This window comes from Jaculus jaculus, chromosome X (genome assembly GCF_020740685.1).
Source record: "Jaculus jaculus isolate mJacJac1 chromosome X, mJacJac1.mat.Y.cur, whole genome shotgun sequence".
Lineage (NCBI taxonomy): Eukaryota > Metazoa > Chordata > Mammalia > Rodentia > Dipodidae > Jaculus > Jaculus jaculus.
The window spans coordinates 38,634,760-38,653,372 of record NC_059125.1 but is presented as its reverse complement, the minus strand read 5'-3'; the positions used below and the strand labels follow the sequence as shown (position 1 = coordinate 38,653,372).

The window sequence follows — 18,613 nt, the reverse complement described above, 5'->3', positions numbered from 1 at the left end:
TGTTCTCCACCAAAAGATGCCTACACGGCAATACCCACAACCTGTTAATGTATTATCTTACATAGACAAAACTACTTTATGAATGGTATTAAGAATTATATAGGTGAGCTCTGACCAGTTGGGAACTTCCAGCTGTGGGTCCCTTTATCTCCTCCAGCTCCTCACATGGCAGAAGCTCCTTGAACTTTCTTTGCTCTCTTCTTTGCTTGCTCCCCCCCCCCCAGGCCTTCCACGTGGGATCTCTAGTCATGTCGGAACTTTTCCTTGGCTTTATATTTCCCTCAATAAATATAAACATTTAATAATTTTAAAAAGAATCCTATAGGTGACGGGGTGCAGCTGCCTTTGAAATTAGAGGAGTGCAGGGAAGTGCTACACGTTGTAAACAGCAAGGAAAGTTTGTTCCAGAGCCTCCAGAAAGAACAAAAGCCTATGGATCTATTTTAGATAGCCAACTTTCAAAACTATGAGATAATAAGTTGGGCTGATAAATGTGTTGTAATCCTTACAAGTCGTTTGAAAATAGGATTATGTTTTCATAATATTATAGTGTTTTCATAAGGCAATATTGAATCTGAGGAGTAATTCCAAGTAATGTAAAGAGTAATCAGTAAGTGGACAAAATTGAAGCTGTTTGCCCAAGATTACTACCCTTATTTGCTGAATAACCTCCATTTGTGTGCAGTGTATTCTGACTGATGCAAGGTCATCCTATCTAATTAGATTTTAACATGTATTTCTTACTTTCAGAAAGGTCGGGTGGAGGCAGCACGAAGAAGGGCCTGTTTTGAAGTCTAATCAGGGTCCCGGAGCAAGAGACTGTTCACACCCCTCTGAGGGCCTCCTCCATTTCTTTTGACCCTCCCCCAACAGCGTCCACAGAACGTGGCACCAGTACCGCACAAAGGCGGGGACTGCGTTAGAGACAGGCCCTAGGCCATAAGTGGGGGCGGGGCCTCCCAGGAGGCCAGTGCGCGGCCGCAGAGCTCGACCTGCGCCTTGCTCCGCCCCTGGGACGAGCCGGAGCCACCATGGAGGAATATCACCGCCACTGCGACGAGGTACCGCCCCTCAGCCCCGCCAGGGAGCGCCCCTCAGCCCCGCCCGCCTGGGTTCGGGGTCCCTGTGTCGCGGTCGGTTTCCTTTCGCAGGAGGACGGGAGAGTTAGGATGATGATGCGTGTCCTATGAGCCTGGGTGCTTTAAGCGGTGCGGTGCGGTGCAGCGCGATGCGGGGAATTCGTCCTGCCCGCTTTGGTCCCTGGGTCCCCGTCCGGGGTCCTGAGGGTGGGCCGATGGTCGCGGTGGCTGGACTAGCTGGAAGCGCTTGGGGCGTGGGAGCAGGCCCTGTGAGAGACGGCCTGATTTGGATGCACGGTGGGGGTGGCGGGCACCGCCCGTCTGCCAGCTTGGCCTGGGAAACCGGTCTTTTCTCTCCTTCCCCCCCCTTTGTGTCCCCTGGAGTTGGGGCCACAGCCCTTAGATTCCTGCCCTGGTGGCACGTGGGCTCCTGCCCCTGAGAACTTTCTCTTTGGTAGGCTGGAGGAGGTGCTTTCTGGATTAAGAGCTCTTGCACACTTAATCAGTTTCCCTAAGTCTCAGCAGAACTCCATGATGTCAGTTATCTTCCTGTTACTGATGGGGACTTTTAATGGCGACTAACTGAGTTGCCCTAGGTGGAAACTGCTAGCAATGGCACAATGCTGCATTTGAACCCAGGCTTCTGTTACATTACAGCTCTTGCTTCCATGTAACCTCCTGGAGGACGAGGACTATTGAATTGCAGCAACTGCTGGGGAGGACACAATAAGACACATTTTCTGTCTGGTGGTAGCCACTGGTAAATAGTTCAGGAAAATAAAAGATACGGTGGAGGCACAGCATCAAATGCTGCATTAATATGGATCCTTGCAAAAGGCTTCTGGGCCAATGAGAATTTTTTTAAGATATGGGCTTCTAAAAGCTGAAACCATAGATAATGAACCAGTTCTGTGTTGCAGGTAGCCTGCACACTGACAAGTCGATGGTAAAAAAAAAAAAAATCATAATGGGGCTGGAGGGATGGCTTAGCGGTTAAGCACTTGCCTGTGAAGCCTAAGGACCCCAGTTCAAGGCTCGATTCCCCAGGACCCACGTTAGCCAGATGCACAAGGGGGCGCAGGCGTCTGGAGTTCGTTTGCAGTGGCTGGAAGCTCTGGCGTGCCCATTCTGTCTGTTTCTGTTTCTCTCTCTGCCTCTTTCTCTCTTTCACTCTCAAATGAATAAGAATGAACAAAAAATTTTTAAAAAATCATAATGTTAGGAATAAGGACTTGAGACATAAACAAACACCTACATTAGTCGCGTCTCCCATAGATATATCCCCTATCCAGGATACAAGGGTTTCTTACCTTCAGTACTTCCTAAATACTTATTTAAAAAGAAATAGGACTAGGGATGTAGCTCAGTGCTAGAGTGCTTGCCTAGCACTGGATTCCAATCCTAGCACCAGAAGAAAAAATGAAGATCCCAAAAGAAGTGAAATTCCAGTGTGTTACCATGACCACCTGCTATGTTCATATGGCTTTCAAAGCTGATGAAAGATGTATCCTTTGATATTTAGGCCAATGTTGACAGTAGATAAGGATGCAACTGTTATATAAAATGTCAGTTTTTCATAGGGCAAAATTATGAAACCTCTTTTCATAATGCTTCTAAATATCTAAGTATCTAGATGTTTTGTCAGGGTAATCTATAGGGTAATTGAGTTAAAAATTAAATCACAAATTCAGTTATAATTTTAGAAGTTACTTGTTTAAAGTAGTTTTAAATAGTTTGCTTTTATTTGTTAATTTATTTGGCAGAGAAAGCGGAAGAGAGAGAGGATGAGTGCACCAGGGCCTCCAGCCACTGCAAATGAACTCCAGATATGTGTGCCCTGTTGTGCATCTGGCTAACTTACGTGGGTCCTGGGAAATCAAACCTGGGTCCTTTGGCTTTGTAGGCAAATGCCTTAACCACTAAGCCATCCCTCCAGCCCTAAAGTAGTTTTAAGTTGCATACTGTTTTTTAAAATAAAAATGCAGTCTCTCCATGGAAGTAATTTTTGCATTACCTGAACTATCTTGGTTCAGATAGAAATCTTACCACATAACCTACTTCTGCACTTCAGAATGCTTGTATGTCCTTGACTGTGGCTGTTCTTTCAACATTCTAACAAGCTACTCCAAAGAAAAAAGAGATAACTTATTGTCAGACCAATTTATAGAATTAAAGTTCTGTTAATTTTGAATGATTAAGTATTGCTCTAATCTTTAATTCAGGAAATCCACTTTTTGCATAAGTTAAATAGAATTTAAAATAGCCATTTCAGCATTCTCTATTTTTGTTTACTTATTTATTTGAGACAGATAGAGAGAGAAAGAGGAAGATAGAATGGGCACACCAGGGCCTCTAGCCACTGCAGATGAACTGTAGACATGTGCACTACTTTGTGCCTCTATCTGGCTTGCATGGGTCCTGGGAATTGAACCAGGGTCCTTTGGTGTTGTAGGCAAGTACGTTAACCTCTAAGCCATCTCTTCAGCCCAAGAATTCTTGTCTTATAGGCCACTTCATTGTCTCAGGTGGCTAAAACCATTTCGTGTACACTGATAACACATAACATAATTATAACCACTTCATGCTTATTCACTGAGCTGTATTATCCAGTGATACTAAGATGCCCATCAGAATCGCTAATATAAAGCACTTTTCAAAATGATACAGTTAGGGCTGGGGAGGCTGCTCAGAGATTAAAGGAACTATTATGTAAAATTATATGGTTGCCTAGCCCTTGCTGCCCGGACTTATTGACTCTATAGGAAGGGAGGTGGGGAAGCATTCTGTATATTTAATTCTTTGGGGAAGGATACCTTTTAGGCCAGTTGAGGATATTCTGTATTATTACCATATATGCAAATGAAAGGAAGCCTGTGTTGAAAGCAATTTTCTCTTTTCTCTTTATAGGTTGGCTTCAATGCTGACGAAGCCCACAATATTGTCAAAGAAGTGAGTTAAGCATGCTTGTTCATCTTGAAGCTTGTATTGGTGAAAAATTTTTAAATCTATGCTTTAATTTTAAGTGCAAAATTAGAAATATTAGTTTTTAACCATCAATTTTAAGTATTCCATCTTGATAGAGCTGCTTGTATGGTTTGTTAAATGCAGTGAGGCATATTCAGGGCTACTCAGAAAGAGCTACTTAAACGCTGTCTAGAAAACTGGTTTGCTTCTTTTTCTTACTTGTTCTTTTCTCTATTTATTTTAATTAATTATTAATTTATTTATTTCCAAAGAGAGAAAGAATGAAGAATATGAGCACTCCAGGGCTTCTAGCTCTTGCAGAGAATGCATGTGCCACCTTGTGTATCTGGCTTGGTTTGCTATTTTCTAAACTTGATATCCTGTCTTGTGAATAAAAGAACTTTTATTCCAGAAGACCAACCACTATTTATTTATTTTTTTGTGAAAGGAGACAGAGGGAGAGAGAAAGAATATTAATAGGCACACCAAGGCCTCTTGTGTGGCAAATGAACTCCAGATGCATGTGCTACTTTGTGCATCTGGCTTTGCAAGGGTACTGGGGAATTGGACTTCAGGCCAGCAGGCTTTGCAAGCAAACATCTTTAACTGCTGAATCATCTCTCCAGCTAACCAGTATTTTATGTTAGTGTTATAAAAGCATGTGTGTGCATGTGTGTGTACTTTTAATAATATGAAAGTATATGTATAATATATTTAAAATTATAGCAAATACATAAACTACCCTAGAAATATCTGCTTTTGGATATTGTGTGTGTATTTTAGTGTGATATGATAGGAAACAGCTTCACTTAGCATCTTTTACAGATTGATCTTCCAAAAATCTTCAGGAGACTATTTGAAGCATGAAATCTAGTCCATTGTTGGGCTAATAGAAAAGAATTTCTCTTTGGGAACAGCTTTTAGCAGATGAATTTTAATTATTCTATTGTTATCCCTCCAGACTTCACTGTGGTAAGGTACTTAGGAGCACCTTAACAGTCCTGAGTCATCTTTAACTCTGCCAAGTACTAGGATAAACACTGAGCTGACCAAGAAGGAAATCTTTAACTGTGGGTGTGGCTGTTGAGGCCTGTGTCCCAGCAAGCCCTGATGGAGTTAAGTCTGGGCTGAATTGGCCCTGTCTTGTAGGCATTTTTTATGGCCATAAGTTCGTTCAGAGACAGTAGTTGCCTAGTTCTCAAAGAGAATCAGCTCATTCATAACTCATGTTGGTCGCGCCTTATTCAACAACTGATAGGGCTAGACTGGCACCTGAAAATCCTGCCATATTTTAATAGCAAAGAATGTATTAGAATATTTATTTAACCTATTTAGAAATGTATGTACATATATTGAATGTATTTTGGAATAGTTTCTTATTAAAAGAATAATGCATTTTTTCAATACCTTGATAATGCCAAAGCACAAATGAGAGAAATTGAGAGGCAGAGGTAATGGTAATTTCATTTTTCAAAGTGAAAACTCAAGAGGGGTCATCCTTGGTTAAGGCATATGAAAGAAAGGATGCCAGCATCATTTGAGGAGATTTTTTAGTGGATTTTTCCTCTCCCAAGTTTGAATTATGTAAAAAGACAAAAGTGTTATTAGAAAGAGAATGAAATACCACCTCTATTATGGATAAAAGTGGGTTGATAATTGTAGCTTGTTTTACTATCTCCTTCTTAGTTCAGAGCTTACAGTATTGGCTTTGTATGCATCCAAGGGAAAGTCTGATTCAACACAAAAACAGTCTGATATCTAACATCTGTCAGGGTGGAGATGTTTGGGAGATTAGCTTTTTCAGGTGAGAATGGTAGAACAATATTGGTCACCAAACAAACAGATAACTTACTCCATTTTTATAGTAAGGAAGGAATGATTGGATAAGAGGCCAGTAGTGGTAAGGGGGAAAAAATTCCCTATGCAAAGAAACGCTGAGAGTGAGAAAGAAGCATGCTTCTATGAAGATAATTGTATTGAAGTAAATATATTGATTCACTATTTAGAGAGAAGGGAGTATGAGGAAGGAGGAAGGTGGCAGGTAGCTTAATTGAACTAAATTTTCATCTGTTGTGGCAAGAATTCTGTAGACGTTATCTATAATTCTGGAATAAAGAACTAGTTGAGTGCTGAGAGATTGTTTAGTTTTTAAAGTGCTTGCCTGCAAAGCCAAAGGACCCAGGTTCAATTCCTTAGGACCCACATAAGCCAGATGTAAAAGGTGGTGCATGCATCTGGAGTTCATTTACAGTGGTTGAAGGCCCTGGTGTGCCCATTCTCTCTATATATATCTACCTCTTTCTTTCCCTCAAATAAATAAAATAAATAATTGAAAATTTAATAAAAAAACAATAAAATAAAGTTGGGAGTGGTGTAACATGCCTAAAAAAATAGATGTGCAGGGAGTGGTGGTGCATGCATTTAATTCCAGAATTTGGGAGGTTAAGGTAGGAGGATTATAGTGAGTTTGATGCCAGCCTGGGCTACAGAGTGAGTTCCAGATCATCCTGGGCTAGAGCAAGACCCTACCTTGAAAAATCAAACAACAACAGAAAAGAAATATTTGAATAAATGTTACTTGGAAATATGCTATTAATCCTTAGGAGAAGTAATTGCAAGCATTAGTACATTGAAGGTGTTTTATCTGGGGAATAGGATTGAGGATTGCAAAGGAAAGGATTGGGAGAGGAATGTTAGTGTATTTGCTACTTATGTTTTATGAAATTAAAATAACTATACTTCTTAAACTGTAAAGTGTGTGTATGTATGTATATGGGGTCAACAGATACATGGTACAAAAGCTACTAGATACATTTTATTATTTTAATTTTTGGTTTCCTTTGGCTTTATGAGACAAACTTTAGTTGTGTAGCCATGGCTGGCCTTCAATTCGTGATGTTCTTACCTCATCCTCTCAAGTGTTGGAATTATAGACATGTGCTACCACACCTAGCTTACTGGAGGCATTAATTTTACTTAAATATTTGTGAGAAGATGTTTAATAATACAAATCATTTAACTGAAATCAACTTGATATAAATTTACAGAGTCAAATTTCAAATTGCACTTGAAATGTTTCCATAAAGGATGGCATGGTGGTTTGATTCAGGTGTCCCCCATAAAGTTAGGTCTTCTAGAGATTGGGTTCCCCAGCTGGTAGCAATTGGAAATTAAATCCTCCTGGAGGAATGTATTATTGGGGGCGGGTTTATGGGTGTTATAATCGGTTTCCCTTTCCCAGTGTTTGGCACACTCTCCTGTTGCTGTTGTCCACCTTATGTTGGCCAAGGGGTGATGTTCACCATCTGCTCATGTCATCTTTTCCCCTGCCATCATGGAGATTTCCCCTCGAGCCTGTAAGCCAAAATAAACCTAACTTTTTCCCCCACAATCTGTTCTCGGTTGGGTGATTTCTACCAGCAATGTGAACCTGACTGCAACAGATGGGATTACAAAAAAAGTCAAGGTTTACTACATGTTGTGTTACATGTTGCTCTTCCCTCCTTTTCTTTTCTTGTCTAATCAACTTTTTTATGTTGTAAAAACATTTCCATCAAGACACTGGAAAGGATTGAGACTATGAGCACTATTTTAAAAGATTTGAGCCCTTTCTAGACAATTACAATGTATATTACAATAGTTATATATATATATATAATATATAATATATATATTACTATATATATATATTATATATAATATATATATTACTATATATATATATTATATATATATTACAATAGTTTTATCTGTCTTTTTTAATTCCTTACTCATTTTACTTACTTTCCCTTAGATTTTTGCTCTGAGCTCCCACACAAATGTATTTTTTCTTGCTGAACTGTTACAGCTATTCATTTCTCAGTACTATATATATATATTTGTACTTGTTAATGTTATAATTTCCTCCACTCCTGAAAGGAAAATTTCACAAACAAAAATGAGTTACAAATGAAATAACTTGAAACTTGGTCTAAAATGTGTTTAATTTAGGATGTCCAGGATTGTTTCAACAATGAACATTAATTGAGTACCTGCCATGTGCCTAGGTCCAGCATTTGGTCCTGGGGAACACAGTGTTGTGTAAAGTTCTCAATGTGCAGTGTGTGCTTCCTCGTTAATTAGTTAAGTTAAATGTTAATAGTAATCAGCAAAGCAGTAATGTTTCAATAGTGTTTTCTCTTTTTTAGAGTGAAACAGGGAGTAGTTCTATTAGATGACCTGATAAACAAAACAACAAAAATAAACAAATGTATATTTATGCTTTCCCATTAAAGAAAGGCCTTCTGAAGAGAGGAAAAGGTTTGGCCTGAGGTCATCAGCTTGGTAGTGGTAAAGACAGGATTAAAACCCTATTCTGTGTTAGAAAGATGGTTCAGCAGTTAAGTGTGCTTCCTGAGCAAGCGAGCATGAGAGCCTGAAGGGGGCTGAGCATACACAGTTCAAATTTCCAGATCTCACATAAAACAGTTAGGTGTAGCGATGCACCTGTAACCCAAATCCTGCAGGATGGGATAACCTTCAGATGCCCCCACAGCAGGTTATGAAATTATTAAAAGACTGCATCTCTAAGACAAGGCAGAAAAGCAATGGAATGGTTCACCCAACATCCAACTTCAGCCTCTGTAATCAAGTGACCCCTGCAGCAGGCAAACATTTGGGGTGCCTCAAGAACACATCAATATGCATACACCATATCTACACACCAAACATACCACATTACACACAAATACACAAGCAAAACAAAAAAAAAAAAACCTGTTGTACACCCCATTAGGCTCCTCCCTGTTCCATCCCTGTCATATTATTAAAATTTCAAGAGTAATTTGACTCACGTTACTTTCATTAGCCCCTTTAAATTAAATGATATAATTTCTGTTTATATATTTTATTATTAGTAAAAGTTTCATATTATCCAACTTTAGTGGACAGCTCTATGTTGCTGGGATGAGCATCCAACCAAACACAGTTTCGTGGGAAGAAGTTATTTATTTCAAGCTTACAGACCTAGGGGAAGCTCCATCAATGGTGGAAGAAGCTGCCTGTCTTTTACTGATCCAAGCAGAGTAAAACCACCACCAGAAAGTGCACATACACAGACACACACACACACACACCAGCAGACAGTAACTGGTGGCAAGCTGGACCCCCAAAGCTCAAACCTCTCTGCAGAACTTTGGGCTAGAATTCAGATCCGCCCCCCAGTGATACCTTCTCCAGCCAGGTGGCTGGAATTCCAGGTTGTAAGTTTAATAAACACCTGAATCTGGGGGTGGGGCATACATTTAAACTACCACACCAGCTGAAGGTTACATATTAATTTGCATCTTTATGCATCTTTACTATTGTAGTAAATGAAGATACATGTTTGCATGCATATGTTTTTTTGTTTTTGTTTTTTTTTTAATTTTTTTATTTATTTATTTGAGAGCGACAGACACAGAGAGAAAGACAGGTAGAGGGAGAGAGAGAGAGAATGGGCGCGCCAGGGCTTCCAGCCTCTGCAAACGAACTCCAGACGCGTGCGCCCCCTTGTGCATCTGGCTAACGTGGGACCTGGGGAACTGAGCCTCGAACCGGGGTCCTTAGGCTTTACAGGCAAGCGCTTAACTGCTAAGCCATCTCTCCAGCCCTGCATGCATGTGTTTTAAGTTATAGTTTGAAAATGAATTAGGGCTGAGGAGATGGCTAAGTGGTTAAAGGCACTTGCTTGCTAAACCTGTCCTGGGTTTGATTCCCCACTACCCACATAATACCAGATACTCAAGGTGGTGCCTGAGTCTGGAGTGTGTTTGCAGCTGCAAGAGGCACTGGTATGCCCATTCTGTCTGACACACACACACACACACACACACATATATTTACAATAAATGAATCCAAGGCTGGAGAGATTAGCCAGATGTACAAGGGGGCGCACGCGTCTGCAGTTCGTTTGCAGTGGCTGGAAGCCCTGGCGCACCCATTCTCTCTCTGTCTCTCTATCTGCTTCTTTCTCTCTGTCACTCTCAAATAAATAAATAAAAATAAACAAAAATATAACTGGCTGAAGTACATCTTTAAAAAAAACAAGTGAATCCAAATGAATACTATATTTACCACATTCTATCCCTTGAATATAAAATAACAGCACTGATAGTGACAATAATAGTTATTTATGTGTTCATTCTGTGCCACTTCTTGTGATTTATTACTTGACATTCATTACCTCATTTCATCTCTTCTTAAACCTGAGAATATGATGCTGTTATCCCTCCTGAAAGCACCATCAAAACAGTGGTTTGAGGATAGGTCACCTGCTTGCAGTCACACAGCTGGAAGCCCTGGCGCACCCATTCTCTCTCTGTCTCTATTTGCCTCTTTCTCTCTGTCACTCTCAAATAAATAAATAAAAATAAACAAAAATATAACTGGCTTAAGTACATCTTTAAAAAAAATAAATGAATCCAAATGAATACTATATTTACCACATTCTATCCCTTGAATATAAAATAACAGCAGTGATAGTGATAACAATAGTTATTTATGTGTTCATTCTGTGCCACTTCTTGTGATTTATTACTTGACATTTATTACCTCATTTCATCTCTTCTAAAACCTGAGAATATGATGCTGTTATCCTTCCTGAAAGCACCATCAAAACAGTGGTTTGAGGATAGGTCACCTCCTTGCAGTCACACAGCAGATAGGTGCAGATTTAGTCTTAAAACCTAAGATGTGAATACTAAAGTCAGTGCTCTTAATCCGGATTTAGGTAAGCAGAATGGGAAATTATTTGACTTTCTTTTTTGAGAGCATCTTTATTTACTTTCAGTGGTAGATGTGCTAGTTGTTTTGTAGCTGAGCAATTACATAGTATGAAGTATGAATGAGAATATAATTACTATATATGAGAAATAAGTTTTGATATTTTTCCCATTGTTTCTAGCATCTGAGTCATAGTTTCAATCCCATCTGTTTTAAAGCCATTCTTTAACCAATTAATATCATCCCCTTTTAATCTACTATCTGCCTTGTATCATTTTATGACATAACTGTTGTTGCAATCAGGTTCACATTGCTGACAGAAGTCACCCGACCAAGAGCAGCTTGTAGGAAAAAAGGTTTATTTTGGCTTACAGACTTGAGAGGAAACTCCACGATGGCAGAGGAAAACGATGGCATGAGCAGAAAGTGGACACCACCTCCTAGCCAACATCAGGTGGACAACAGGAACAGGAGTGTGCCAAACACTGGCAAGGGGAAACTGGCTATAATACCCTTAAGCCTGCCCCCAACAATACACTCCCTCCAGGAGGTGTTAACTCCCAAATCTCCATCAGCTGGGACCCTAGCATTCAGAACACCTAAGTTTATGGAGTCACCCAGATCAAACTACCACAACTGCCTATAATTAGTCTCTTTCATTTTAGAAGTATTAGAATTTACTTATTACTTACTGTCTCTGCTAGATTAACATTTTTATCACAGAGGTCTTGACAAAATTTATCTTTATATGCCCATAGTATTTTGTACAGTAAGATAATGAATGTGGTACTTCTTTGAAAACTCTTAAGAAATTAGAGGCAGTGCACAATAAACATTAGATTCATAGAATTTTTTTTTCGAGGTAGTATCTCACTGTAGCTCAAGCTGACCTAGAATTCATTCTGTAGTCTCAGGTTGGCCTCAAAACTCACAGCAATCCTCCTACCTCTGCCTCCAGAGTGCAGGGATTAAAAATTTTGTACCACCAAGCCTGCCTAAAATGCCTTATCATGTTATGCTTTTTTAGTTTTTTTGTTTATTTTTTTATTTGAGAGCAACAGACAGAGAGAGAGAGAGAATGGGTGTGCCAGGGCTTCCAGCCACTGCAAACGAACTCCAGATGTGTGCGCCACCTTGTGCATCTGGCTAACATGGGACCTGGGGAATCGAGCCTTGAACCGGGGTCCTTAGGCTTCACAGGCAAGCGCTTAACCGCTAAGCCATCTCTCCAGCCCTCATGTTATGCTTGGAATAGACAATGTTCACTTGCAGTATGTGTCAAAATTATTTCTTTAGGCTAATTGTACTTTTCTCTGTCCCAGTGTGTTGATGAGATCCTAGGAGGAGAGGACTACAACCAGAACAATATCAATCAGTGGACTGCAAGCATAGTGGAGCAATCCCTAGCACATTTGGTTAAACTGGGGAAAGCTTATAAATACATTGGTGAGTATCTGTGTCCTTCTGTACTAGTTTATACACCTTTGCATTTCTGATTTTCTTTGAAGTTTGAGAATAGGCACTATAGCTGGATGTTGATAGGGTAGGAAGAATTTTTATTTAAATATAACATAAGATAATATATAAAATGGAGGTCTTACACTCAAAAGCCATTCAAGCTACTTTCCCCTTGTAACACCTGTTGTCTTTGTTCATTGGCACCCTTCAGTTAAACTGTCTAATTTTCAGAAATCCCATGCCTGTGTATAGGCCTGTGAAGTTCCACAAACTAAGAATGAGTATTTCTTGTATTTCTGTGTCTGAAATCTGCCAATGGCACAAAACCCATAATATGACGCAGAATTTTTCTGCAATGCAGTCACATATGATTATTGTAGTGGTTCAATAGATTGGCAGGGTCCTAAGGATAAAGACATGATGACCAGTAATCAAGATGAAAGTCTTTCTTTTTGTCCATTGGCTGGATTATTTTGGTTTTTCGGGTTTTAGATGTCTGAACTCTAAACACTTCAATCCTTATTCTGCCTTTTTTTTCTGTAAAACTCAGTCTGTGACTTTATTTGTAGTGACTTGTGCTGTGGTCCAGAGGAGTGCATATGGCTTTCACACAGCCAGCTCATGCTTTTGGGATACCACATCCGATGGTAAGAGATCCTAAATAAATTTACACAGAAGCAAAGTTCCAATAAAGTCAATTTATACTTGTTAACAGCTGCCAATTTAGCTCAAAATCCTGACAACTTTATTAAAATTACTTTGTGTATCTAGTCACAAGTAAGGCTTCATGCTGTTATGAAATGTGAAGCTATAACAAGTTGAAATCAATACTATTGAAATATATGAAAAGAGTTATATTAGTTACTTTATTGTTCTGGGATAAAATACTTAACCAGAAGCAGCTCAAAGAAGGAAAGATTTTATTTTCAGGTAACAGTTTCGAGGGGAAGCCCATCATGACAGATAAATCATTACAGAAGCAGGGAGCCAGAGTCATATTCATAGAGAAAGCAAGTGGGCCTGGACCTCAAGTTCTGGCCCCAGTGACTCACTTCTTCCAGAAAGACTCCACCTCCTAAAGGTTCCACAACCTTCCCAAATAGCACCACAAATGGGGAATAACAATTCAAACACATGAATCTATAGGTAACATTTTACATTTAAATCTCCATATTCTGCCTCTGGACCCCATGGACTCATAGCCATCTCATGATCCAAAATGCATCCAGTTCAACTTTAAAAGTACCCCTAGTCTTTACGAGTTCCAGTATGTTTCAAAATTCCAAAGTGTAAGGTCTCATCTGAGATTCAAGGTGGCCTTTTAACTGTGAGCCCTGTAAAATAAAAATATGAATTATAGAATTCTAACACATTATGCCACAGATTAAACATTTCTGTTCCATAAGAGAAGGTTAATGGCATAGCTAGGAAATATTGTGTCAAAACAAGACCAAAACTCAGCAGGACAAACACCAAATCTTGTTGCTCTATCTTGGATATTCAAAGTATTAAAACACATGAGCGTAAAGGGGACATTTTACATTCAAATTACAAGAGTGTGTTTGTGTATATCTGTGTTGTGCATTCCCCACTACCTGGTACTCTTTGTGTGTGTGTGGTACATGAATGAGTGTATGCATACCTGTATGTATGTGAGCACACATGAGTGTGTAGGTACATGTATACTTGTGTGCATATAGAAGCTAGAAAACAACCTTAAGAATACCATCTACCTCATTTTTTTTTCATTTGGAATTTTAAAAATAAAATTATTGACAACTTCCAAATATATATATGCACACACAAAGAGATTGTCAATAAATTTAAATTTATTTTTATATGTAATGTACCCTGATAATAATCTCCTCCCGCCACATTCCTTTGTCTCTAATTCCCCTTCTACTGAACCCCTTCTTTCCAGCTATTTCATCTTCTGTTTTTAATGTCAAATTTTTGCCCTCTGCCATCACCTATGACATGTTGATGGGCCAAGTATTATGTAGGCCTTGTGCAGATTAACAACTATTGTTATGAAGTCATGAATGCACTGACTTCTTTGTGTATGGAAGACAGTGTTCCAGACCATTCCTCCCTACCCTTTGGCTGTTATATACTTTCTATTACCTCTTTCACAATGGTCCTTGAGCCTTGGAGGATGATCTTTTTTGCAAGCAAGCACTTTTTATTTATTTATTTTTTGGTTTATTTGTTTATTTGAGAGCGACAGAGAGAGAAAGAGGCAGAGAGAGAAAGGAGAGTGGGCGTGCCTGGGCTTCTAGCCACTGCAAATGAACTCCAGATGTGTGCGCCCCTTTGTGTATCTGGCTAATGTGGGTCCTGGGGAATCGAGCCTCGAACCGGGGTCCTTAGGCTTCACAGGCAAGCACTTAACCGTTAAGCCATCTCTCTAGCCCGAGCAAGCCCTTTTTGCCACTAAGCCATCTCCTCAGCCCCATGTGATCCTCTTTTAGACATAGGGTATGTCACTGGCCTGGAATTTACCAATTAATCCAGGCTAACTGACCTAAGAGTCCCAGGGAATCTTCCTGTCTCTGCCTCCCCAGTACTAGAATTACAGGTGCATGCTACCATGCATGGCATTTTATATGTGTACTGTGGATCAAACTCAGGTCCTCATGCTTACATAGCAAACATTTTACCCACTGAGCTATCTCCCCAGCTCCTTGCCTTTTAATTTTGATGTTTACTGATAAATCAAAGTCCTCTTCTTATTTATTTTCAGGAACCTGTACTGTAAGATGGGAGAACCGAACCATGAACTGCATTGTTAATGTTTTTGCCATTGCAATTGTTCTGTAACCAACTAAACATGTTGGACTAAAGCCATTAACTTAACAGTTTGTGAGTATAACCTGTCTCAAAAGAGTAATAGTTACTTATTAATGTCATAGATGACAAGTGTGCAATATGCTTCAAAGCTATCAAGAAAAACTGAATATTATTAGCAAATAGTCTAATAGCAAGTTGGCAGATTACCTGATACTCTATACAGCATCATCTAAATAGGTAACTTGAATATTAGCAAAAATAAATGCCGAATATAGTCTGTTATAGAATATAATTTTATATTTATATAAGGCCTTCACTAATATTATTATGTACCTAAGCATACAGGGAAAGTCATTCTGACAATAAAATTAACTTTACACTAGGAAGTTTCACAGGAATAAATATGTGAAAAAAACTACAAAGATAAATGTAGAGGAAATGACATTAGCTAATATCTCTTTGGTGTTTTTCTTAAATTTTTCCCTTCATTTAGTTGAATGAAATGCTTAACAGAAAGTAATTTTGCTCTCTTTTCCTCTATCGACTAATGTTGTTCTAGCAACTATGACTAAACAGTTTAGCTTTTCTGCATACCAGTAAATCCATTTTTTAATTTCGATTAATTGGATTTATAGTTGAAGTTTAATGAAATTCAATTACCCAAATTTCCAAGTTAAACAAAATTAGTTTAAGCATGTGATGAACAGTGTATAACTGAGACAACTGCCTTACAATCCACTCATTCTATGAAAGACAAACATTTACTGAATGCCTGTTATGATCTTATTTCTCTGCTAGGCATTATACCTCGTACTATATTGTTTGAGTGCTAAGCTCCCCTTGGAAGGTATTCAGTTGGAAGCTTAGCATTTATGTTTGATGAAGGAAAAATAAAGTGTTGATCTACAGAGAAGGAAAAGAGTAAATCTGAATACCCACATAGAACTAAGCAAAATGAAAAGCACTCACTGATGATAGAACTAGAGGTGGAATTTTAAGAGTTGCTCCTAACAAATTAACAATGCATAAAACATGCAACTCTTAGTTAAAAGCCTTATTAGTATACTGTCTTAGCTACACAACTAGTAAATTTTATAATTGCTTTGGTTACAATCCTGTGTAAAAATTTAAAATACTTACGTGGGGTTCAAATTGAGTGGAATGAAGTATAAGTTAAACGTGTACAATCATTAGCATGTCATTTAATATCTCAGGGCACATAGAATATAGTTAAATTTATTAATGAAGACAATAAAAGATAAAAGTTAGGGTACACAGCTTGCCACCAAATGCGAAGTCAATCTATTTTGCCTTGCAAACAAAACCAGTTTTGTATATTTCCACTAATACCAATCCATGTAGAGACTGGAATCATGATTCATTGAATTTTTAGGAAAAAAAGAAAAAAAGTAGCATGAATATTGACAATACGAAGGCAGGATTGGATTCTTGTAAGAATACTATGTGTATGGCTGATATTTGGCTAAATAACTGTAATTGCTCAGCGTTTAAGATAAAGTTCATGAAAATTCAAGAAGAAAGTTTAAGGTAGAATTCCATATTTTTGGCACACATCAAAGATTCTTGTGTTACTTTATGCTGCTGACTTGCGTGCACCTGGAGATTATAATAGTGACCAAACTATCTGTGCAGTTAAGGCTTATTTTTTATTATTGTTGAAAGCTCAAAAAAATCTAATCATACCTCGTGAGCTTGCTATCTGCTCTGTTTCTAGTTAAAAGATAATAAATATGCTCTGTGCTGTTTTTTGGCTGTTATTGGTCATTCACTACTGAAAGTAATGGCATTGGTCTTACTCTAATAGATTATAAACAGGCTGAATGGGGAGGTAAAATTGTGGGATCACCAAAATATATTATTTGGAATACATATCATTAAAACAGAAATACACAAGCGTGTGAGGCAGAAGGATCAAGTTTTTTTTTTAATTTTTATTAACATTTTCCATGATTATAAAATATATCCCATGGTAATTCCCTCCCTCCCCACCCCCACACTTTCCCATTTGAAATTCCATTCTCCATCATATTACCTCCCCATTACAATTGTTGTAATTACATATATACAATATCAACCTATTAAGTATCTTCCTCCCTTCCTTTCTCCACCCTTTATGTCTCCTTTTCAACTTACTGGTCTCTGCTACTAAGTATTTTCATTCTCACGCAGAAGCCCAATCATCTGTAGCTAGGATCCACATATGAGAGAGAACATGTGGCGCTTGGCTTTCTGGGCCTGGGTTACCTGACTTAGTATAATACTTTCCAGCTCCATCCATTTTTCTGCAAATTTCATAAGTTCATTTTTCTTTACCGCTGAGTAGAACTCCATTGTATAAATGGGCCACATCTTCATTATCCACTCATCTGTTGAGGGACATCTAGGCTGGTTCCATTTCCCAGCTATTATAAATTGAGCAGCTATAAACATGGGTGAGCATGTACTTCTAAAGAAATGAGATGAGTCCTTTGGATATATGCCTAGGAGTGCTATAGCTGGGTCATATGGTAGATCAATCTCTAGCTGTTTTAGGAACCTCCACACTGTTTTCCACAATGGCTGGACCAGACTGCATTCCCACCAGCAGTGCAGAAGGGTTCCTTTTTTTGCACATCCCCGCCAACATTTATGATCCTTTGTATTCCTGATGGTGGCCAATCTGACAAGAGTGAGATGGAATCTCAATGTAGTTTTAATCTGCATTTCCCTGATGACTATTGATGTAGAACATCTTTTTAGATGCTTATATGCCATTGGTATTTCTTCCTTTAAGAACTCTCTATTTAGCTCCATAGCCCATTTTTTGATTGGCTTGTCTGATTCCTTATTATTTAACTTTTTGAGTTCTTTGTATATCCTAGATATTAATCCTCTATCAGATATATAGCTGGCGAAGATTTTTTCCCATTCTGTAGGTTGCCTCTTTGCTTTTTTCACTGTGTCCTTTGCGGTGCAAAATCTTTGTAATTTCATTAGGTCCCAGTGGTTAATCTGTGGTTTTATTGCCTGAGCAATTGGGGTTGTATACAGAAAGTCTTTGCCAAGACCAATATGTTGAAGGGTTTCCCCTAATTTTCCTCTAGCAGTTTCAAAGTTTCCGGTCTGATGTTAAGGTCTTTAATCCATTTGGACTTAATTCTTGTGCATGGCGAGAAAGAAGAATCTATTTTCACCCTTCTGCAGATATATATCCAGTTTTCAAAACACCATTTGCTGTAGAGGCTGTCTCTTCTCCAATGAGTATTTTTGGCATTTTTATCGAATATCAGGTGGCTATAGCTACTTGGGCTTACATCTGGGTCCTCTATTCTGTTCCACTGATCTACATGTCTGTTTTTGTGCCAGTACCATGCTGTTTTTGTTACTATGGCTCTGTAGTATAGGTTAAAATCAGGTATGGTGATACCACCAGCCTCTTTTTTGTTGCTCAGTATTATTTTAGATATTCGAGGTTTTTTGTGATTCCAAATGAATTTTTGGATTGTTTTTTCTATTTCCATGAAGAAAGCCTTTGGAATTTTGATAGGGATTGCATTAAATGTGTAGATTGCTTTAGGTAA

The 18,613-nt window shown here is 38.6% G+C and overlaps 1 protein-coding gene across 1 annotated transcript; it reads left to right on the top strand.

Annotated features, from left to right (window-relative positions):
* Window positions 1-956: 956 nt before the first annotated feature.
* On the top strand, window positions 957-16,798 carry Dynlt3 (dynein light chain Tctex-type 3). The gene is made up of 5 exons (XM_045140374.1): window positions 957-1,061; window positions 3,987-4,028; window positions 12,107-12,230; window positions 12,812-12,889; window positions 14,986-16,798. Exons 1-5 carry the CDS (start codon window positions 1,032-1,034, stop codon window positions 15,060-15,062), a joined length of 351 nt encoding a protein of 116 aa, XP_044996309.1. The 5' UTR covers window positions 957-1,031; the 3' UTR covers window positions 15,063-16,798.
* Window positions 16,799-18,613: the final 1,815 nt, after the last annotated feature.